The sequence below is a fragment of the Oncorhynchus kisutch genome, linkage group LG19, assembly GCF_002021735.2.
Source record: "Oncorhynchus kisutch isolate 150728-3 linkage group LG19, Okis_V2, whole genome shotgun sequence".
In the NCBI taxonomy this organism is placed as follows: domain Eukaryota; kingdom Metazoa; phylum Chordata; class Actinopteri; order Salmoniformes; family Salmonidae; genus Oncorhynchus; species Oncorhynchus kisutch.
The window spans coordinates 33,997,633-34,022,080 of record NC_034192.2 but is presented as its reverse complement, the minus strand read 5'-3'; the positions used below and the strand labels follow the sequence as shown (position 1 = coordinate 34,022,080).

The following is a 24,448-nucleotide window of genomic DNA, read 5'->3' as shown; positions in this document are numbered from 1 at the left end:
GTAGGCTTCTCCACTCATCCTTCTTGGAAGAAAGCAAAACAGCTGAAAGCTGTATTGGCCTAATACACCGTCCTTTCATCTGATGTTTAACATTATATTTAACAAATGTGTGTAGTAGATCTTATAGTCAATGTGTGTTTGAATTACATTACATTTGAATTACAAATCATAGGAACGCATAAATTGGTCCACTTGTTATTTGGCCTCAAAATTGAACTTGACGAGAAATAATAGGTTTTAATTCAGATTTTATTTCCAAGTTCTGCCTTACATTGAACACGACATGGGTAATGCACTTTTCTATACATTCCCACAATACAATACAGTAACATTCCATGAATACCCTGTCCTTTACATATTCTGGTTTAGCCTTCCAAGCAATAATACATGTATAATTCCTTTTATAACACTTTTGCTACTATATTCACATATAGGCCATTTACACATAGACAATCCCGTTAAATCCATTTAGTTTCTTCATCCTATAGCAAGCATCATTCAAATGATAGGCAGCATTTGTATTTATGATGTCCTATTCTAATTCTCCAACAGGAGGGTGGACACACGTCACTGTAGCCTACACATGTGTTAAAACAGGCACGTTTCTTACACGTGACACAACTCAAGGCCCACCACACATAGACTCACGTAGAGTTTGTGCGTCACGGAACAGTTAAAGCTTGCCGTCACGCATTCTGCAACGCTGTATATATATATATTAGCACGTTTTCAAAACTACGACACATAATGACTTCAACATGGCACATGTCTTTATAGCCTACAACATCAACAAAATACAATCAATAATATATAATCCAAGAATAGCAGATGTCATAACAAAAATAGGCCCACGTTTTGTAGGCCAACGTCACTCAGGCGACATGACTGACTCAAATGGATGATATGTCGTTATTACACTGCTTTGGTGAGAAAGAGTCCACGCCACTGTGGCACGTATACCACCCATTGACAATACTTTTCTGAAAGGGAGAGGCAGTGTTAAATGTCCTGGAGCTCTGGGCGAAACTGTGGCCTGCTTGGTTGCATGGGTATTGGGTGGGCTCAGGTCTATAACCGCTCCTCTGGATCAACAATGGATCCAAGAGGCCATCTGACCTATGTGAGGAGTAGTCCAAACTGTTGTCGAATGTGTGATGGAAACGTGTCCTCAGACTTGACTCATTTCGAATCTCGGGGGATAGAGACTGTTGGGAGGAGGTGAGGGGTTGAGCGCGCGTCACGATGGTGGACGAGGCCGTTTCGCCTTGATCCGTTACTTCGGGTGACCTGGCCTCTGCAAGGTGCTCCCCGTCCCCTTCGCGCCCATCGCTGCGTTTCTCGCTGTAGTCCTTGCAGTGGAGCTTCATGTGCTTCCGGAGGGAACTTGGGTGGGTGTAACACTTCTCACACCCTCTGACCTTGCACATGTAGGGTTTATCACTGGAGTGCACGTGAGAATGCTTCTTTCTGTCGCTGCTGTTAGCAAACCTCCGATTGCAGCCCTCGAACTCACACTTAAAAGGTTTTTCACCTAAACGTGCAGAGAGAGAAATGACCGCTTGTTACGATATGGTGCCTAATGTGTTGTCAACCTCTGGGTTTGTAAACTCATCTAAACTTACATTATATTGTTATACATTTGCACATAAACAAGACAGTGACGATCGAAATAATCAACATTTTATGTTTATGAGCAAGTGGTGTGTAGGCTATAGGCCTAATTCCAAAACTTTCCTAAAATGTTCATATTTGAAGTCCTGTCGATTTTAGTTTTGGGTGCATTTTTTTCCTGTGCAATGCCAATGTGCAATAACCATTCACGTGAATACCTACATTAACTACATTTCGTGTTTGAACACAAATGTGTTGTCTTACATAACCTTGGGTCTAATATTAACCTTAAACTAACTTCGACTGTAGGCCTAAACCCCGAATAACGTGTAGAATTGCACAAAGTGTAATGAACATTCAATGGTAACCGTGGGTTATATTATAAGATCTACCCCCCCCCCCCCCCCCCCAACAAAAAACAAATCTAAATTGACACTTCTGTCGAAAAGTTAACCTGTCGAGATATGATGATAATCATGAAGATAATCAACATGGCAACAAGTGGAAGATATAATTCCCATAGAAGTTTACACTACCCGTGAAACTCTATTCATATCGTAAATTATTCATCCCAACAGTGAGACCAAGGCCGCAGTAAATAGGCCCATCATCTATCTCCCCAAGTCCTATTAATGTGCTAAAACTATGTTTGAACAATTCTGTCTTATATCCAGTTAAAAAGGCAGAAGATCACAAGTCATATTGCTACAGAGAAATGAGTATGTATAGGCCCAGTCTTCAAATTTCGATTAAGCCTATATGGCAAAATATGTTGAAACAGCATGGGTTTTATCATCTCAAAAAGTACCACCAAACCATAATTGATTTTCTAATAAAATATGTTTGACTATTTCTAGACGAACATTTATTAGAAATGTGATATGTTACTGTTTCCATACATGCTTCTGCATGTACCATTCAATTAAATGGACACCATAATAATCATTCATTCGAAATACATTTTGGCACGTACATTTTAACATCAATGTTTGCTAAAACGTGGCTTTTGGCATGTATAATATTTAAGGGTTCTTACCATAAAAGTTTGCCACTGATGATTTTTCTCATTGTTGATTTAGACAACTCTGGCCACCAACGACATAATTCTTAATTTATTTAAGTCCAAATTACATTTATCTTTAGGGAAGCATTTGACTCTTTAATTAAAAAAATATTTAAAAAAGATCAACATAAACAGTGTTCAATTATCGACTAGCTAAATGTCAACTGCACTTTAACATTTAAATCCTGTTGATCTCTGTGAAACTTAGCAGTGATCAGACTACAAAGGCACTGTGTTGTCTATACCTCATAACCTACTTGGCATGTTGTGTTTTTCTACTACAGCGCTTCCAGCGTTGTTCCTGCGCCCGCGCAGAGAGGAGTCGTCCCTACTGGGCTGCAACTGTGCGAAGCGTAAAAGCTACGTCACAACTCTCCGGTGTCCCGGTATTCATTCATTTATTTATTTATTTATTTATTTAAGTGAATGAGTGGGAGAAGCACCCACATAACTGGGCCTGAACACTACTAGTTTGTATCTGTAGTACTACAGGTCTTCTGTCCCGCTATTAGCACTAGCTCATGCCCCCCCCCCACCCCCACCCCCCCCCCCCCCCCCCCCCCCCAACAACAATCACGACAGGCTGGCTATAAAGTCATCACAATATTACAGAAACTACACCCAGAACAACAGCACCACCAAAAACATAAATAATGACATCCACAGACAAAAATATAATAATAATAATCATCATCATCATAATAGGTTATGTACATTTAAATCATACAAAATCTTGCATGGCAGACAGTGACCTATACTGTCATTCAAAACAGTCAAAAGTTTGTTCAAATAATTGTTTTAGCTAGTTTTTTCTAATATGTTTGTGCACTATAAAATGCTATTATAATGCCATTATACTTACGGAGATAAATTTGAGTTTTATTACACAATCTAACTCTCACAATCTAACTATTTATATAATAATATAATTTGATAAAATACAAACATTTCGAATATGGTTTAAATTAGGTTATCAACATTTTCTCAGAGGGTAAATTTAGTCCCCCAAAAAGATAGAAGGTTTTGGCAAGTTAAATTATTGTTTTTTGTGTATTTTTCTAACTTTTATGTTAGCCTATTACTATTAATATTAATATTATTATTATTATTATTATTGACACTAATAGTTACATACCTGTGTGTGTCCTCTTGTGAATCTTGAGGTTCTCTGATCTTGCAAAAACTTTTTCACAGCCGTGGAAAGGGCAGGGAAAGGGCTTTTCCCCTGTGTGGACTCTGACGTGATTCACCAACTTGTATTTCGCTTTGAAAGGCTTTCTGTCCCTCGGACAGTTCTCCCAGTGACACACGTATTGAGAGTGCTCTGGTCCTCCGACATGTTCCACTGTCACATGGGTGACAAGTTCATACATAGTCCCGAAAGTTCTGGCGCAGGGCTGCTTCCCAGCCCCCTCTTGGCTGTCACTCCACTTACACACAAGCTCATGCTTCAGGTTCTGTTTGGAGCACCTCAGGAAAGCGTCACCCACTCCACGTTGAATTGCCATGTTCAGCGGTTTGTAGAGACCCAGGAACTGAGAGACAAGTTGTTGGCTGTTTCCCCTGGGGCCGCTGATGCTCTGGCCGTAAGGGTGCGTCCGGGTGAGGAGGTCCCCAGGTAGACCCAACATCACTTGACCAGAGAGGTCTCGAGTCGCGTCGGAGGAGCCATGGGCCTGCTCGTGATAAGCGGTGAAAAAAGCGTGGCTTCTGCTATCTCTATAGCTAGGCAGGTCACGGTACCTTCCAATCCCGCCATGTTGGTTACTTCTTGATGCCAGTTGATCAGTGACGGGTGGCATTCCGGTTCCAGAACGATTGGCTCCAATGATGATGCCCCTAGGGCTGTGCTCTAACCGGTGGCTGGGGTATCCAGAGTCTGCAAAATGGGGAACCGAATGGTCAACATATGCACTGTACCTCGTCTCGGGATAGTCTCGCAAATTGTGCGAGGGGCAGAGCTTTAAGGAACTGCCAGTGGGGTGCCCTATGTGCTCCCCTGCCAAAGGTGGCAGCACCACGCTGGGTTCAGTATTGCTCTCCCCGGGGTTGACGCAAGAAAGAAGGCAGCCACTAAACCTCGACAGAGTTGTCATGTTTTGTTGTGAGTTTGCAAAATCAACCAATTCTGTGCTCAAGATTTACCTAGAAATATTGTTTCCATTTTCTTTGCTGTTTATCATCTGTATGTGAAATTCTTGGCCATGAACTTCGCAGGAGCAAGAACCAGACTCAAGTTCGTTAAAGTTGGTGTGACTCCCATGCCGTTCACTTTGCCCTCTTGATTTGTGGCAATAACCGTGGTAGTAAAAATGCTTCGAAACAGGCCATGGTGCAATATAAAAGCACAGCAGGCAAATCTGCTTTAAAAAAATGGCGCTTTGGGATTGGTTGGAATGTGGTATGATTGACAGGCGCTGGGTTTGTTTTAAAAGGGACACGCAGGCGTTCACTGCACGACTCCGTTTTCAAATATCTCATAGAAAATGCTTTGAAATGTGCCGCGGTATAGGCTACACTGCCAAATATTGGTGTCTTTGACTCTCGGCGCCACATTACAACCGCCTATTTGTAAAAGTCTAACGTAAATGTCATAAATCTCTTCAAATGCAGGACATTTTTTGTGTGGAAGTCTAATAGACTACACAATTACGATATTGAGATGCAATGTTAAAGCATCAAATGTCAGAACTTTTAATTTAATTCCATGTTTATTTCATTGGAAGGAATAGATTAGATAGATTCTAAGTTAAAGGTCCAATGCACCCGTTTTTATTTCAAAATCAAATCATTTCTGGGTAACAATTAAGTACCTTACTGTGTTTGTTTTAATATAAAATGGTAAAATGTTTTACAAAAATAGCATCTTAGCATAGAGCAATTTCTAAAGCAAAAATGTTGCTAGGACTGTCTGGGAGTGGTCTTAGTGGGAAGGATAAAACTAGCTGTTATTGGCAGAGAGGTTTGGAACTCTCTTTGTTATTGGTCTATTAACTAATTTACCACCTGGTGATGTCACCAGACAGGCTAAAACTCCCACCAAAACAGCCTGAAATTTCAGGCGGTCTTTTCAGACATCTCTTACACTAAAAAGGCTTTATCATAATTTTCACAATTTCACAGTATTATTCCAAACTCATAGTGTGGAAATATATATAAAACACAGACAGATCACGTTTTTGACTGCACTGTGCCTTTACGTTTCCGTTTTTCAAAGTCCTGGCCAAGTGGGGTAAGGCTGCAGACAAAAACAGAGGAGGGTAAGCCCTATACCCTAAAAATACCAAAATCAATCACATATCAATACATTTGGCGTACAACAACAACTATATTTAACTAAACAAAATAATTAAGCAACTTTCAAACATGGGTACATGAATGGTGGGGTACAAGCTTGTATCCTCAATGCAAAAGGGCAACAACACTATCAAAACAAACAGACAATATGCATACGGATTTTTACTGTTTACTATTTTGGAGAGAAGAAACGTCAAATGTATTTATTGATATTCGAATAGGCATACATTGACTTTCCAATGGCTTTCCATAAACCGCTCATTTTCTTCCATTATTGCCAGTCTACTTCTCAATATCGCTGACAACTCTTACACACCGATTGGATTTTCTCACGTCGTGCTGCAGCACCTGTTTTAACGAGCATGTTTAGCAAAGTCAACCTTCTTCATATCTAGACACACAACTAAGTTAAACTGTAACTGCTGACATAGCAATTCATATAGGCTATCCTAACGTCTTAAGGGTATGCACTCTGTCATGTCTTATGCATGTAGGCTTTGTAGGTGTATTTGTAGGTGTTCAAAACAAGTCCAATCTGTCACTTGTAAAAAATATATTTAAAAAAGAACAGTAAAGAATATGACTATTGTGAAAAGTATCTCTCCAAAGGCTGCAGCGATACAACACAGGCTAAGCAGCGATGCTGCAACAACTCATCTGTCTGGCAAACACATTTCAAACAGTAATTTATCCTGCCAAAGGATTAGAGTTGTATTTAGTGGGTTTAAGTTGTAAATTATACAGGCCAATAAACCAATGTTCCCAAATTAATAGTCCATGCGTCTTCGTTTGTTTATAGTAGGCCTCTATTTTCCTTTAAGCCGTTTTGTGATTAGTTTTGATGCAGAGGTGCACATTGAATGTAGATTTAATTAGTCAACTATTATTTCTCAAGACTGTATTGTCCTCTAACTTTCAAAGTCCAGTTTCAACATTGTTGTTCTGACGTCACACTCAAGGGACTAGGCCCAGACAAAAGGAGTGAGAGGCCCACTTGACATAAAGTGCCGTAACATAGACAAACACCATTGGTCAAACTCGGTAATTATTGTAATGCATGCTCATGTTAGTCGGCCTTTAACCTGGCGCATTTCCGAACAAAAATGTAGAAAAACCTCCCGTTTTAGTCACTAGCATAGTAATACGTAGCCTATGAAATAGTCTACAACGGGATTTCGAGGTTTTAGGGTATGTCTTCGTTCCCGAAATAAATTGTAAAAACAAAAAGTAGATCAACAAATCTGGTAAAAACTAACTTTTATGATCAATTACGCCCCATTGCCACCTGTCTCTGCGTCACCTTTCGTTGAGGCCCACAATCTCTCAGATCCGATGTCTATTTATTGAATATGGACATTGCATATCGGCTGACTTCCTTATAATAATAGCTACATGCAACATACGCATAAACAACCAGACATCTTTACATTGTGTGCTTGAACATTTCACGTAAACGTATCAATCCAAATATGTAGCAAGCCTATTTAAAGCCAAAATAACACTGGTGGTGCTTGGCGGTTTATGTCTGGTGTTTTGTGAAGAAGAAGAAGAACATTTATGTATAAAAATAGAAGCAAATGAGTATAGACACTAAAATAAATAAATAAAACATTGCAGAGAAGTGATATAGGCTACTGTCAAAATGAAGTGAGTCATTCCAGCTTATGAAGTAGACAATTCTGCAGACTTGCTTAAAGCAGGATATTCATGTTTCCCTAATACACTATACACATGCACAATCCACATGAATGCCTTTGTCATCAATGAACTGAAACATACTGCACAGTACAATATTTATTAGTGTGATTAAATGTAGTACAGTGGTAGCCTACAGATCATGTGCACTTGTTATGGGGCAGTCGGAATGTTGATAGCCGTAGGATGTTAGTAGTTTTTCTTGAAAATGATTAGTTATATAGTACCCAGAAACGCAAAACTGTACAGTATGCATGTGTAATAGCTTTGACTGCTAACTCAAGACATACAGTTTACAGCTAAGTTGTGACTAATCAACACAAACAAGTAGTGTCACACTAATATTGATTGCATTCATTGTAGAATGATACATGTCAGGCTAACAGGCCTACATGAAATGATACACACGATCACAATCAAGTGTCACACTTCACATTCAAGACACACAGCCATAGAATAGCAGAACCTGATGTAAACAGTGGTTTATGAGGCCTGAGTTGTAGCCTATAGCCAGAGCAGAATCAAAATGCACTCAGGCTTCAAAGATCACAAAAATGCTGTAAATGGTTGTTCATCTAGAAGTATATATTATGAGGACAATATTATGACAGTAGTTGAATATCAGTGCAATAACCTAATGGATTTTACCTAGACTTAGCTATATTTAGCTTTGTCAATGTGTCTGCGATGATCGAATGCAGTTTAAAATGGCACCCATTGCCCATGTTAGAAAGGGCCCTCTGTTCAGCACACAGTAAATTGCACGGCATTGTTCATGACCTGTTATTACCTCGTCCTATATGGTAAATTAACAGGAATCATACCCAAATAAGTGACAAACAACTATGCTATATCAGTTCATAGGTCATCATTTTTGGTGATTTAGACCATTTTGACTCTCTGATAAATGGTAGAGTGTATCCGTGTATCTGCATGTGTGTGTAACCCTGTGTTTATCTGTGTGTGTGTGTGTATCTGCGTGTGTATCCGTATGCATGTGTCTGTGCATGTCTGTGTGTGTCTCTTTGTGTATTCGTGTGTTTGTGCCTGTGTGAGTGTATTAATGTGTGTTAATCTGTGTGTGTTAATCTCTGTGTGTGTGTGTGTGTGTGTGTGTGTGTGTGTGTGTGTGTGTGTGTGTGTGTGTGTGTGTGTGTGTGTGTGTGTGTATAATGTGATAATGGATGAGACTATTCACTGGCACTGCACTCTTGTCATGACTTTATGAAATTTAGATGAATTAAGAGGTTTGGGGTGAGGCCATTTGCAGACAGATGTTCCAATACATCACAGCGAGGAGTCAATTAGTCATATTGATAAACCACATCAGAGATGTAATTAAAAAGCCAACAGAGAGTCAATGGTGTATATCTTCAACTTGCAGTAGACTCACTTGTTCCAACCCATGAACTGACCACGAACACCAAAGATTGTACAGTTACTTCTTGAACTATCATGTTTGAAACGTGCCTTTCCAATATTAACAGCTGAGTAGAACATGTCATTAGCAGTGGACGGGTTACGAACCCTGAAAGATGATGACTGATTAATACAAATAGGTGAATCTTTGAGCAAAGGGTGCATCTGTGTAACTTCAAAACTAGTCCCCCAAAAATTGCAGGAAACAATAGAGCCACTCCATCCCACATAATGGCTAATGCAGGGAGAGATCCGGCAGATTTGTACTGTATTCCTCCTCCGTATCGTACATGACCTTTATGACCTTGGCTGCCTCTGAGTAGCAGAAGGGGTACTTGTGTCTTTAACATGGACAAACAGTGGTCAGGTGATATAATGTGTCCCAGATGGGACGGTAAATAACTTACACAAAGCATACAAAAGCCACAAAGTTTCTAAGAGCTTCTAATTTCTTTCTAACCATAAACTACAGACAGAATCCCAAAATGGACCTTAGGTTAAGGTGTTTTAAATATGTATATGAGCACATGAACATGTATACCCATTTGTTATAGTCCCATGGGATATAGGCATTGTGTATTGTCCAATCTGTTCTAAGAAAAGATGTAGGGATCAGTTCAATTTTGACAAGTGAAATATGACCCTCTCTCTTGGTTTTTTCGCTCTGCTGATTTTAGAGGTGAAAAGATAAGCCTTTCCCAGAAGCTGAGCACAAATCTATTCACAAAGTATATTTTAGACAATATTTTCCAATAACACCTTGTATCAAAACTTGCAACAGCTACTTATGTTTTCATAATCATACCCACATGCATACCTAAAACAAGATTGGTTGAAACATGAGTGCATCTATAATCCTACAAATATTGCAATCCATTACAAAAAAACAATACATCAACACAACATAGCAGTAGCCCATTAATTTACTAGTGTATTAAACAGCATTTACCCATTTCATTCGAACTTCTTCATGTAGAGAATAAAAGACTAACTGAATTACTGTCGATCACGCAATAAATCATCTATATCCTGGGATTCAATTCAGCAAGAGATTCAGTAGTTTTACAAATGTACACACACAAACACATATATATATGTATATATTCGATTAGGATTGAATTTGTTAACATTGATGGTGAATGAAATAGAATATTTTTGTTTGGTGACTATTGGGTTAACTGTTGAGCAGGAAAGTTTCCTCAATAAACTTGTCGTGGGCTACTGCACGCGCGGCTTCAGCTCAGGCACCGCTACACCTCTGAGAGAGGCCCAGCCATGCTATTAATGTACAGGCATTGCACAAAGACATCTACATTAACCTGGAACTTGAATAGTTTGTAAAATATTTCAAATGTGAGCTATCAAATCATTTGTTTACCATGTCCAGTATAGTTTTCATTGATTTTGTGTCGTAAACATCAATATAAATTACATATGAGTCCAGGTAAATTTTATAATATAGGTATATTTTCTGCAGGAACTTTGAATCGCAAGACTAATTAATTGTTCATTATCAAGGCAATGGTGTTATTATCAACTCAAGAGAGCGATTTGTATAGCTAAACAATAGTCTTTATAAATATTAGACTACCAGAATAGTGTTTCTGATAAGCTCATGCGCATGCTCAGGAGAAAAATGATGAGCTTGAAACCATCTACCAAAAATGATTTCCTCGCTAAAACTACATGAATTACCTTGGAAAATATAACAATTAAGTAAGGCATAGCAAGCAATAAATAGGCATAAGTTATTTACAATTCAGATTGGGACATTCCACTGTCTGTGGTTGATTGTTGAAAAAGTATCGAGGGTAGGTAGAATCATGAAGAGATAGCATATCAGTTTGTACTCAAGCAATCAAACGAAAGCAAAATAACTCCATTCATGACAGTTTCTAAATTTTAAAAATGAGTGTTTGGCTGCACCATCAATGCAAACGAGGAGACGAGAATACATTTTGTCAGCAAAAAAATAAGATGTTATACGTTCATCCAAATCAAAATGTTAGGCCTATACTGACAATACAGACCGACAGTGTTGAGAAACAATATATCGAGGGCAAAAGACACAGGCCTAGTTTTCAGTATCAGGACCTACTCCGTTATAATTGCAACAGAAACAACTTTAGTTATTCTTAAAAATTCTCCTCCTAATTTAATTTGTAAAAGTGGTAGGTTACCTTTGCAGTCCTATTCAACAATTCTCGAAATATTTTTGTATACCAAAACAATTCATTATATTGTATAATCTTGGTGACATCTGAGAGGCCTACGCTTTGATCATTCTAAAAGGAGCGTCGGAAGTGATTGTATTTTTTGTTACAACCAGATAGGTCATGGAAGGTGTTGTTGGACACTCAACTAGGCGACAGTATTTTCTAATAAGTGAATGTAATATAAATAAACTAGCGTTTGATGTGGTGCTGTGGAAAGGTGTAGATAATGCTCGCATCTGAATCAATGTACTCGTCTGAAATCCAAGAACATTCTAGTGTAGGCGTACCTGTAGGTGTTTTTTTTACATCACATTATGTGTTTGGCTCTCCTCGGCGAGCAACAGTTGCTTTTGATTATTTGGTGAAGACAGTAACCTGTAACAACACACGAGGCCGTAGGAGGCCAAAGGTCGGTGAACCTATCTTGCCATAGTCTGAACTCCAAGACTCCTGATACTGCAGAAAAGTTGGTTGCTAATAGAATTGAATTGTGTGTTCCGTTGCAGAGACAAGTGTGCACGTGCTTCTCATCGTTAATCATTTTATAGTAACACCCTCACTGTGAACATACCACATATAATAACCTTACAGAGTCCTTTCGTTTCAACAAGTCAATAAAATATCGAAGAGGAAAAGTTAAGAAAACTTAACTGCCTGTCACTTGTGAAAGTTCAGAAAGGTCTCCATAAATCTCATGTTCTAAAGCTTCAAGGCTATTCACAGTTAACTCATGTGCTCCCTCTCTCTCAGTGTGTGTGTGTGTGTGTGTGTGTGTGTGAGAGAGAGAGAGAGAGAGAGAGAGAGAGAGAGAGAGAGTGATGAGAAATGTGTGTGTGTGTGTGTGTGTGTGAGAGAGAGAGAGAGAGAGAGAGAGAGAGAGTGATGAGAAAGTAGAAGAGGGTTTGTGTGTATGCGTGTATGCGTGTATGCGCGTGTGTGTGTGTGTGTGTGTGAGTGAGTGAGTGAGTGAGTGAGTGAGTGAGTGAGTGAGTGAGTGAGTGAGTGAGAGAGAGAGAGAGAGAGAGAGAGAGAGAGAGAGAGAGAGAGAGAGAGAGAGAGAGAGAGAGAGAGAGAGAGAGAGAGTGTGTGAGGAGGGAGGGAGAGAGGGAGGGCGCGCGCGCGCGCACGATAGAGAGGGAATCATGCCATTTTCCGCAAAAAAAATGTTGTTGTTGAGTTTAGGAACGCAGCTGAGATCTATCTGTTCTAGAAGAAGCACACACGTTTAACTTTGATGAAACAAGATGACTGATAGGAGTAAATGATGAACATGTATCTTAAAAAAGTTACCACAAAAAAACAACAAAAGTTCTGAATATCATAAACAAGTGTCCCGAGCTGACTTTCAACGAAAGCACAGATTCACACACCCCCACAGCATCCGTACAATTACTCCGCGGTTGCTTTCCTTTTAAAAAAGTAACCTTAACCATTTAAATATTACATAAATAAGAAAACTCACCTTGCAATTTAAAATACTTTTTCTCGAAGAGGAATATGTTGTGGGAATGATTGCGGGGAGGAGGGCGAAAGCAGACTGAAGGACTGATTTGAAGATTTTTCTCTTTTTCTTTTTTCAGATGTCTAAAATAAAGAATGTGAGCTCCTTCCTGGGACAGATTGAGGGGAAAGGGATGTGAAAGGATTGGAGTTATAAAGCGCCGCTTGAAGCACTCAACGCGTCTCTGAACTTGATCAGATTTTATGTGTCCTGCAGCGAGTCAGCGGCAACCCTGTGAAACTCGCTCAATGGCAAGAATTTTTGGATAAGCAAAAAATCTCAGGATATTACAATTACTGCCATCTTTCTTTCTGTCTTTTATTCCTGCGTCTTACACCCAATAGAGCTTGGCAAAAAAACGACCCCCTCCTTTCTCAAGCGGCTTCAAGAAAGCCACATTTCGGATCTCTGCCAACTACATTCATGTTCTCAGTTAATAAGAGACTAAATGCTCAGATAAAAAGATAGATAGATAGATTAACATTAGTAAACATTAAATATGTCGTGTTACACATGTATTTAAAAATAAACTATTCAGACAATGTAGGCAGGCTATAACCAAACGTTTACAAAATGATGTCCCCACCAAAATGCACCAATTAAAGTGTTATGTTTTTGCATAGAAGCTGAATTGTGTTTGTTGGTAAAACAGCATGCTCGTGGTACGCCTGAATTCTTCGACATTAATAAAAAAGAAAGGCCTTGGTCATTATCTAAAGTTTGGATAATGGTATACCTTTTCCTAATGTTGCGAGAACCCATTTTCAGTAACTTTGTTTCATTTCATAGCCTACGGGCATATCTACAACAAACATTTGCAATGACTATTGGCCTCTGGTTTAATATTTACAGTTTATAATGGTGTTAATCCAACTTCTGCAACAGTTTCTGCGTTATAAGACGGAAAATAAATAAGGTTCATGGTATTGAAGCGACAGTGCTCCGATGCCTTACCTGAAAAATAATGCCTGCACTAACCAATCAAATTAAACCATTGAGACGAACTGCCATTTTCAATAGCAAACCGTGCCAATCAACAGACATCTAGCCAATTAACTCTCTTCTTTGGCGTCACGTGCCAAATGGGTAGCTGGGTTCTCATTGGGCGTCGTAGCACTGCCTCCCGAGTTCATTTATGTGCAGGGAGTGAGTGATTGACTTTATCAGTCCAAGGACATCATTCGTCTGGAAAGGGGGGGAAGTTTGATCCTCTTTCTCACGGATCCCAGTTACGGGAGTTTTTCTCCTCGCTCTGTAAGCGAAGGATTGTTTTTTCGTTGTTTTGGTGTTTTTACAGTCAAACAAATCTTATTCTACGTTCAACGCACTGAAATCGGGTTCCCGTTATCCGCGGTTAGAGCGAGCTCCACTAACCTGGGGTTTCAGTTCATTTTTTCTTTTATTTCGTTTTCTAAGTTCGTTTGAGCCCAATGACTATGCTCCTTGACAGCGGTCCGCAGTTCCCATCGCTAGGAGTGGGGGGGTTCGGAACACCGCGGCACCATGAGATAGGGAACAGAGACCCCGGGTTGGGGCTCAATCCCTTCGCTGATTCATCCCACTCCGCAGCTTTCAAACTCAGCCCAGTGGCTCACGATATAACCTCCAGCCAGACTTCAGCTTTTACCCCGCAAGCCAGTGGATATGCTGCTGCCCTGGGACACCATCACAGCGGACAGGTGGGTTCGTACGGCGGGGGACCGTTCAATTCAACCCGGGACTTTCTATTCAGAAACCGTGGCGTTGGAGAGTCTGCTGCATCGAGTGCCCAGCATGGGATCTTTGCCGCTTCTGCTGGGAGCCTGCATGGACCTCCTGGAATCTCTGATAACCCTGGACATCTGTTGTTTTCAGGGCTCCACGACCAGGGCGTGAGCCACACTTCCCCAAGCGGACATGTAGTCAACAGTCAAATGCATCTTGGTTTACGCGGGGACATTTTTGGAAGACCCGATCCGTACCGTCCGGTCGCCAGCCCTCGGACGGACCCCTACGGCGCTCAGCTCCACAACTACAACCATCCAATGGGGATGAATATGGGGATGAATGTGCCGACACACCACGGTCCTGGGGCCTTCTTTAGATACATGAGGCAACCCATAAAGCAAGAAATGTCCTGTAAATGGATAGATGAGAACCAGATGAACCGACCCAAAAAGACTTGCGAAAGGACTTTCAGCACAATGCACGAGATGGTGACGCATGTCTCCATGGAACACGTTGGCGGCCCCGAGCAAAGTAACCACATTTGCTTCTGGGAGGATTGCCCGAGAGAGGGGAAATCATTTAAGGCCAAGTACAAACTTGTGAACCACATTCGAGTGCACACTGGAGAGAAACCATTCCCCTGTCCATTCCCTGGCTGTGGGAAAATTTTCGCCAGGTCGGAAAATTTGAAAATTCACAAACGAACACACACAGGTAATTACTTTCGTCAAGTTTGCTGACAAACAACAGCCACACGTTTAAAGATGCCTATCCATAGGTCTGTTGTTTTCATTGTGCATGGGGAAAAGCATAGACCGAGGCAAATATTGTTGAGAGATTGTTGCATTTTATAGAGTAATCCAAGAACGAGTGAAGGCCGCAATTTGGTTTGTATTTTAGGATGGGATAAGAAATATGTTGGAACGGAAATCAAATAGGATTATACGCACTGAAAATTGCATTTGTTGAACGCTCGGGATAACCTAATTCACATCTCAATATCAAACGTGCATATGTTGAAGTTGTATTGTGTGGACATATTTCTCGATTGGAGATGCTATTCTTGCACGCTATCGAGGTGTTGATCAAGTTACATTGTGTGTATTAAGGGAGAGACAGACACATACTTCCCCCAAACTAAAGTGTGAGCGAATTAGCTTAACTAGGCCCACATTTAGACAGACACCCCTCAGTGTGGTTTTGTGAGTCTGGTCCGCTAGTCCTTGTTTACTAGGCTAGCCTATGTGCTACTCCATCCTATTCAAATCAGTGCAGCAGTGGGTTTTTAACACTGTAGCCTATTTAAACACACTACGGCGAAGCACACAACAGTAATATCAAAGTCTATATACTACATCAAACATGCCTATAATAGCATTCACTGGTCCATATTTGTTGCCGTTGATGTGTAGCCTAACAAATGTAGGCCTGTATTGAACATATCATGCTCGCTGTTGCTATTCACAGAGCACTATTGTTATTCACAGGGCAGACTTCATCGATGGTGAATCAAGCCAGCATCCCTATTATATCTTGCATAGGCAGGCCTATGTCGGGAGGGTAGGCTTATCAATCCACTGTGTTACAGGGGTTAATGAATTGCGCTTATTCCATCTTGCAGGTGAGAAGCCGTTCAAGTGTGAATTCGACGGCTGCGACAGACGCTTCGCCAACAGCAGTGACAGGAAAAAGCACATGCACGTGCACACTTCGGATAAGCCTTACATCTGCAAAGTGTGCGACAAGTCCTACACGCACCCCAGCTCTCTCAGGAAACACATGAAGGTAATTAACGTGTTCATTTCACCTTAAACACACAAACACAATACTCTCCCTTGACCAAGGGCTAATCAAAGAATCAGCGCCCAAACAGTATCACGTTTTCTCTGCTATCTCACTGGTTTGGAATGTAATAGAATGCATATTTATTTCCCAAACATTAGGCTACTACTTGTGGGCTAAATTGGAGAAGGAAATAGCGCAGCAATGCATTAGCAATTTGATAGATCAAAGGGTAAGGTGTATTGACTTAAGCTGAGTTGACTCGTATTGAGTGTGTGCAACATATTCAACGTTAATTCTTCATGCTATAGGGCCTATAGACATACAAATATATCATAGCAACTCCTCTTGTATTATTATTACTACAGGTACACGAGTCTCAAGGTTCTGAGTCGTCTCCAGCAGCAAGTTCTGGATATGAGTCGTCCACACCACCAGTTCTGGTATCAGCGAACACTGAAGACCCAACAAAAACACCACCGTCAGCCGTGCAAAACACGTCGGGGCACAGCGATGGACTGCCACCCAACTTTAATGAATGGTATGTTTGAAGTCATAACCAGGCTCTCAATGTGGACCAAGATTAAAACCTTAAAAACTCACACCAAGGTGTACACAAAATTGGATTGGAACAACACGAGGAGATGAGAGTAAGCCAGCAGTAGCAGGCCTCGTCCTTTCTCAGGATTGGGGTTTGACTTTTATTCCGAGTTCGAAGAAAACAAATAAATCATAAATAATGAAATAATACTTTCTAAGAATAAATAAAACGTTTTTTTCCCTTTTTTAGTTTACAGATATCAAATGATTATTTTATTTTTCATTTTATGTATTTTCTCAAAATTGTATTTAAAAATAAAGAAAAAGGAATAATATTTCACGGTGTTTTATATAATGGTGACATACTACAGTCGCCTTTCAATTGATTGTTAAAACTTCAGACAGTCTTAAGAAACGTGCCAAAGTCTTTGTCTTGAACTTGAACAAAAAATAAATCATAAATAAATATATACTCGTGAATGTATTTCCTTGTTTGATGGGGTCGAATCTGTTGTCAATGTCCGTTTTCAGGTGGAGAAATGTGGTATTAGGTTACGATTGTTACCGTTGAATATAACGTTGCCTTTTGTTAATAACGTTGTAAATACATATCCATGCTGCCATATTTATCAATTTGTAATTTAATTATGGGTATAAGTTCTGAAACTTAAAGATATTTATGGAAATGTTTTCTAACAAGACTGTACAGATTTGGGTCATAACCATCTTAACATTGAACAAAGTGATCAACTCTAAAGCGCCAATATTGCGATTGTATCTTTTTTTAAGCAATATATGTGTCTTATTTGGATCCAAGATATCATCTATATAAATATGATGAATTTGTCTATATGATGCCCATTTTTCCATCACTTATTGTTTAGCTTGTGAGACCATTGACATGTGAATCATCAATTCTATAAATCTGAATTGTTTTCAAGTGAGTTGGCAAACTATATAAAACGGTTCTGTCCATATCCCTATAGTCAAATTAACTTTTTTTGTACATTTTACTTCGATAGAATCAGAGAATAGAGCTCAACTGTAGCATAATTTCAGTACACATTCGAACGATCCATCAGCTATTGCACCCGTCGCATTTACAGATTCATTCATGAATTCCAAGTATTTCAAATTCGGGTCAAATACCCAAACATATGAGCCAGTATGGCAGTCCTTTATAGTTCCAAAAATGTCTTTGTGCAAGTAGGCCTCTGTTAAAATGTGTGCATCGGCAACAATGGAACTGTCACAACACAGTATCTTCAAAATAAAAGTGTTTTTGTCTGTCAGCTTGCATTGTTTTAAATGTAATTCTTCTGTGAAACGAAGCGTGTTATTTGTTATAAGTACTGTGGTGTTGCATATAGAGAAGTTTGATTACACATTTGCTTGTTTTGTGTGAATAAGCTGTCGAGAAAACATTTTTGTGTGAACAAAATTTAGTCTGGGAACACTAATAGATATATGTGGGTTGGGGAAAATATGTTCAGTGGCACAAAGAGTTACAGCATTGCATTGTAACCTATTTTCAAGAATTGAATCTTATGCATACCACAAAATATATTGTGCTTATGAGAACGATTTCAGACCACCAGCACTACAAAATGTAAAAACAGTACCTCGTAAGTGACAGTGAAATAAAATACGTTTATTTAAATAATTTAAGGAATATATGTTTTATATACTATTTTCTATACATCAATTTAAAAGACAAACTTTTTTTCTTATTCCCACAACCCGTTTGCCCCATGTCCTGTCAAAGCAAATTTTTTGATGTATAAACGCAGCTAGAATGTGATGTTGTAACACTTTCTGGGAGAAATGGGTCACGCACCAAGTTATTCCTGAAAAGCAAAATGTTTTACTGATGAACTGTGTCACTGTGCCACAATCGAGGCAAACGATGACACAACAGAGAGCCTATTTGTTATTTAGCGGAAAGAGGCAAAGGTTCCTTATACTTTTTAAAGTAGGCTATTGTTTGTTGGTTTGTTTGTTTTACCAACTATTTATGAAGAAATGTGAACATACATTTTGACTGAAATAAAATAAATAAAAAAGTAACAGACTGCCACATTTATCATTCTTTGTCATTGTTGTATTACTCTCTGCTAAGATCATATATACATTTTATTTGTCTTCGAGTCTGTGAGACTCGGCACTTTACTTGAACTTGACACTGAGGAAGGCGCCATCTTAGCATCTTGTTTCTGGGGCGAGAGAAGGACAGGAAAAGTTACCGACTGTAGCCTTGGTGCTTTTTAAAAGAAGGTGCAATTGGGGGAAACATTCGCCTGTGGGTATGAAAGTGCCACTTACATGGGATCACAACGTGAGAACTATCAAACTAACAACTACTAAAAAGTAAGCCAAGAGAGTGAGTCAAATGAGGACATAAGCTGGCGCGAAAGTACCGTCATACAGCATGCTAGTCAGGCTGCCAAATGTAACCACAGCACTACATCCTTCGGTTTAAGCGTGCATTTGCTGAGTGCTGCTGACCGTTGACAATGTATGTATGGCCCACTACAACGAGAAATAGTTTGAAAAACCTTGTAGTAGTTCATAAACTGAGGAGTCTCATCAAATATGAATTGTATGTTGGCTACTTCGCAAATATTAAATCATATAGGCTATCAAACTAAAATGAATTAAAATAAGTAATCATGCTAAACAACTTTATTTGCATAAACCAAAACCCTTGAAACAAGATTTGTTTACCAACTGGTAGGCTAACGTCTGCATTTTCGTCTTCAGTAATAATGCGGGAAGCCTATTGTGTTTGAATCGTGATTTAACTTGTGATGATTGTAGGCTATAATTGTAAATGAATGTTGTTTGCTATAAGACGTATTTACTGCGCACTATTTGGGGCCCAACCCCCACAGAATCTACCCCAATTCGAGGCCTGCCCTACCCCCCATCTTCAAATATAAACAGATTTAACAATTTATTCAAATTCCGTTTTCCCTCCTCTTGCGCAAGCGCACTTTTGTATTTCACAAGGACATGTTTTTCCCTTACCCGTGCAGTTCAAGTTCTTTCTAGCGGACCCCATGACGTCAAAAAATGGGACAGGCTTTCCCTGCAAGTAGCTCTGTGAAACAGAACGCTCACGAAAGCTGAACCACGCATTTATGACGATGGTGATGGCATAACGGAAGAATAGCCTAACTCATACCTTATGCAGGCAAATATAACCGAATAGAACCCGATAACTCCAAACATAATCGTGTTTTGAGATGATGCGAAAACGGGGTGTAACCAAAAGAAAAACATGAAAGGCTCCTTTATGAGGACTCTCAATGGGATTAGAAAGCACTGGCAGTCACGTGGTAGGAGATGTGTAGCGTTTGTCTGACAGTGTTGTTTGTGAATACAGTAGTAGGCTCTATGTATTTGAATAGCAATAATATGAAGTGTTCATTCATTTCGACATATGGACGGGGATATATTTGGAACCATAGAACAGCACAGCGCACACAATCTCTCCACGACTCTAGCGCTCACAGTCACAGATGAGCTCACATCACATTGGGAGTAGTCTAGTCATTTTGAAGAACTATCCTGGCCATAATGGGGAAACAACAAACTGGCAAAGTCTGCATAAACTGTTACGATATTATTCATTGAAAACTAAACTAACCCACCCCTTACCCTTCCTCCACCAATCTCAATCTCATAGCATGTGCTGGCTAAACGCGGAAGCACCGTCTATAAGAGGATAAACCGATACAAGCAGGTTCCAAACGCTTTTTGTCACGCAACCGAGTTTGTGATCTTAATAAACTCGCTGGCTAAAAGATCTCGCGCAAGGCATGCTGAGTGAGCGTGTATCAGAGTTTGGGTCTGTCACGCAGTGCCATAGAGGTATGTGGAATTTGGAAGGCACAGCACGGCTGTTTAATATTATGAAAATGATTTTAAATCATAATGGTGTTGGGTTCCCAGTGATACAATAAAGTTCAAGTGGTCAAAAAAATCTAGGCCTATATGCAGTTGGGCCAAATCTTGTGGTCTCTTTCTTAACGCAATTGAAATCTAAACTTATGCACAAGACAATCAAAGTCCAACATCTGTTTTGGTTCTGAAATAAATAAAAATACAATAATAATCAGATGTAAATGGCTACTTAGTTGTAAATAATGTATTAGGCCTACTACGTTTCTTATTGAGTGATGCTGTTGTGCATGAAGAAAAAAACCCAAATGTGTTCATTTGGAGATGAAATAAAACAGGCGCCTTTACAATAATACAACAAAATGTAGTGTTAGAGCCTTGAAAAGGCTGCCATTTTAATAAACACAACTGTTCATTTAAAGTTTCTTAAAGTTCTCAAATCAGTGAAAACAATGCTGCCTTGGGACACTATTACGCATATGCGTAATTAGCTCCTTATAACCTCAGATGGATTTAGTATTCGCGTTAAATGCCACGCATTGCAACAATCAAAGTAACACTTAATAATATCATTAACATTTGCATACAGACTAACAGTCATCAGAGAATTACCTAGCTATGGCCCATCACCATCGATTTGCACGACCATCATTATAACCTGCTTATCAATTACTGATGCTTATTTCACCTGCAGATCGAGGCCTGTTGATTATGCATAGGTATTTACTGAGAACCGTAATCCAGGATGTCTGCCTTTTCTTTTTTTCTCGGACGTGTTACATGGCTTTTGTGATGGTAACGAGGTGGTACAATGGCATTGTTATTTACTTCAATGATTCCTAAATTGACTATTTAGAAATATTTACATTTCCAATTTATTTAGCAAGTTATCGGAAAACATTTAATTTGCAATGTTAAGTCTGTGCCTTTACTAATGGGAAACTATTTATACAAGTTACACATCATTAATTCAATCTGTACAGGTAGTATTTGAAAACAACTCTGTCGCTTGAAATCATACATTAACTATTCAGCACACCAACAGTAGGCCTACTTTCACACGCACATACACACACATTTACAATCAGATACATACATGCTTGAAGTTTATGCAGATAATATTTTCTTTGCACATTTCCAACTAATTTAGCCTGACCAGCTTCCTATAAAAACAGATGAACGAAATAAACGAAAACCTTGTCAAACTTTCTGTTGACCCTCTCTGGTCTCTCGTGTTAGACCTACTGGAAAGAACACGACACAATGGCACACAAAGATATCAACTCAATAGCCTATTAACACTGTCTGCTTCTCAAGTTTCCAGCTCATGGTGTCATCATAGTGTCATTAATTCAATATTGGGACCCCCGCCTCCCCCCCCCCCCGCCAATTACTCCCCAAAATAATGTTTCCATTGCAAAACGGGCGCAAAACGTAAGATTATCAATTAGGCGTCCAACAAGACAGTCTTGATTAGATTTGATTTGATTTAATTCCCTAACATCTGGGAGGGTGTCAGAGTCTTGATGAATTCCTCATCAGCGCAGGCCTGGGAGTCGTCGCTAATATCCCCAGAGTGGAAGTTGAAGCAAACGCCCTACCCTGCAAGCAGATGTTCAGCTATAGTGAAGTACATTTGTCTTTTGACAGATAAATATTCCACACTTTTCAGAGGTGCTAAATTAGCAATTTACATAATTTGTATACTTGCCATTCCCGAAAACCACTACAAGACGAATTACCCCCGTGCCCCGTAACTCATCACTTAAAGAAGTCTCTGGAGAGAGAGACCACCTTTCTGCCTGAACTCTCATACGATTTCAGATAGACAAGGGTAATTACACCTGATTATTGAAGATGATATACAAAAAAGCTATTGGTAGTCCTAACCATTGTGCCCTGTTGAAAATGCCATCCATACCAGCTTCTCATCACTCTCCCACCCATATGTTTATACGCATGTGTCGGACCTTGCCATGTTTTCTTCAATTAATCTCGTGTATTTGATTTAGTTTAGCTCAGGTTGTAACATTATAGTTTTCAGTTGTTGTCTCAACCCGCATGGGCCAACGTTTGCTTCAACAAAGTTTGCACCTGAAAGCCGCTCCGTCTTTTGTTATTGGGCCGCGAGGACACCCCACTGTGGCAGTGTCTCGCCCCGGGGAATGGGTAACAGCAGATCACTGCCCTCCCGCCTACCTTAGCCTTTCAAACTGAATATCTAGGACAATGCTTGTTAATGTCTCTCATTTGAAAAGGTGAATTAGAAGAGGGGGTTCCAAAGTCTTTCCATGAAGACCTGAAAATACTGCTAACGGCCCAAAGTAACTTTCACGCGAGTTAGAGGATGTTTGAATGGGAAGATAATAGTTAACAATGTGGTCACTGAAAATGTGTAGCAGAGCTGTCAACATGCCTACTAGCGCGCCCACCACCGCTCCAGTTACGTAATGTGGCTCGCCACATGATCCACAGTTTCCCGCGGGGTTTTAATGGTTACGAACATGACGAGGCAGATCAATTCACTCTCCACGAACCGACTAATGAGTTAACTCAATTTCAATTCACACAAAAAAATGTATAGGCCTATATGAATGTGCTAATATAATAACCTTTTCACAAGTCTTTATCCAGAAGATTTATCCAAACGTTGACACAGAAAATCAAGGAAAGTGAGAAATAATCGAAGATCTAATACAATTTACAATTTTGTCATGGAGTTGTCAATCAGAGCAAAACTGTTTCAAGGCAGCTGGAACTATCGTTGCATAACAGTTGTGTGAAATATACCCAATATTTTTTGCGCATTCCATACAGAGTTGCCCCCTGCATCTCCATCCGGTTAATCCAGTAGATGCGTCTGCTCTGCTCCATTGCATATCCCCCCTGTACAATTTCTATCACATAACACATCACAAACAAATTATTTTGATATGAATTTGTTTTGTCATATAAGCTTACTCTGGTTGTTGCGGCATATCTAATCACCATAAAATATTTGTGGGATGGCTTGGATAGTTATCTCCCCAATACCCCACTGGCAAGTGATGAACAAAGGATGAACTACATCAGTCTGCTGTTATCATTCATTATCAGATGAGCTATTCGTTCAACATGGAATCATGGCGTCTTCTATGAAAACAAACACTATTTAAGAACGTTAAACCTCTCCAATAAGTCTAACACAGGGTAGCCTACGTCAAATAATGTCTAGAAATCCAAAATATAAGAATCATGTCGGACTTTGGTCAAATTATGCCCTGTTTCTGCTCTCGTGCAGTTTTCAGTTTCCATGCAAAGCGGTAATATGTTTATATGTTTAATGTGAGGAAAATAAAAACACGTGTCCATAACTCATGTAATGTCATAGGGAAAACAATGCTCTCCATTTCACCTACACAAATCAGTTATGAGTCCAATTACTGTACATCACACTTGAATAATCAATTTAGGGGTGTTTTCATTATTTCCTTAAAATCTAATTAATTGTATGACCACCAAGACTCTTATCAGGGGACAACTTTTCTGACTCATGATACACATGGATTTCATTTCCCCCACTCTTATAATAACATATAATGTTAGTGAAATGTTCAAAATAACAGAATGCTATTGCACAACCAAGAAAGGTTCCACTTGAACTTTAAATGTCCAGGAAAACATAAGTAACACACCAGACAGTATGTATACACTGAAGCATGACCATAAGCAAAT

At 39.6% G+C, this 24,448-nt stretch overlaps 2 protein-coding genes and 1 long non-coding RNA gene across 3 annotated transcripts in view; 1 reads left to right on the top strand and 2 right to left on the bottom strand.

Moving 5' to 3' along the window:
• The window catches only part of LOC116355019 (uncharacterized), a 140,725-nt gene that overhangs the window by 44,819 nt on the left and 71,458 nt on the right, over positions 1 to 24,448 (bottom strand). The gene's annotated exons all lie outside the window — the stretch shown is intronic.
• LOC109865079 (zinc finger protein ZIC 4) lies at positions 232 to 4,988 on the bottom strand. The gene is made up of 2 exons (XM_020453209.2): positions 3,810 to 4,988; positions 232 to 1,531 (listed from the first exon to the last, which is right to left on the bottom strand). The coding sequence occupies exons 1-2, from the start codon at positions 4,768 to 4,770 to the stop codon at positions 891 to 893; spliced, it is 1,602 nt and encodes a 533-aa protein (XP_020308798.1). The 5' UTR covers positions 4,771 to 4,988; the 3' UTR covers positions 232 to 890.
• Positions 13,940 to 18,908, top strand: LOC109865080 (zinc finger protein ZIC 3-like). The gene is made up of 3 exons (XM_020453210.2): positions 13,940 to 15,223; positions 16,131 to 16,294; positions 16,660 to 18,908. The coding sequence occupies exons 1-3, from the start codon at positions 14,233 to 14,235 to the stop codon at positions 16,840 to 16,842; spliced, it is 1,338 nt and encodes a 445-aa protein (XP_020308799.1). The 5' UTR covers positions 13,940 to 14,232; the 3' UTR covers positions 16,843 to 18,908.

Bases quoted from the DNA above. Each gene is read 5' to 3' on its own strand.
- LOC109865079 (XM_020453209.2), bottom strand. From the start codon at position 4,770: ATGACAACTCTGTCGAGGTTTAGTGGCTGCCTTCTTTCTTGCGTCAAC. The intron at 1,532-3,809 runs GTATGTAACTAT...CTGCACGTTTAG, and splicing joins TCACAAGAGGACACACACAG to GTGAAAAACCTTTTAAGTGT.
- LOC109865080 (XM_020453210.2), top strand. From the start codon at position 14,233: ATGACTATGCTCCTTGACAGCGGTCCGCAGTTCCCATCGCTAGGAGTG. The intron at 15,224-16,130 runs GTAATTACTTTC...TCCATCTTGCAG, and splicing joins TCACAAACGAACACACACAG to GTGAGAAGCCGTTCAAGTGT. The intron at 16,295-16,659 runs GTAATTAACGTG...TTATTACTACAG, and splicing joins CTCTCAGGAAACACATGAAG to GTACACGAGTCTCAAGGTTC.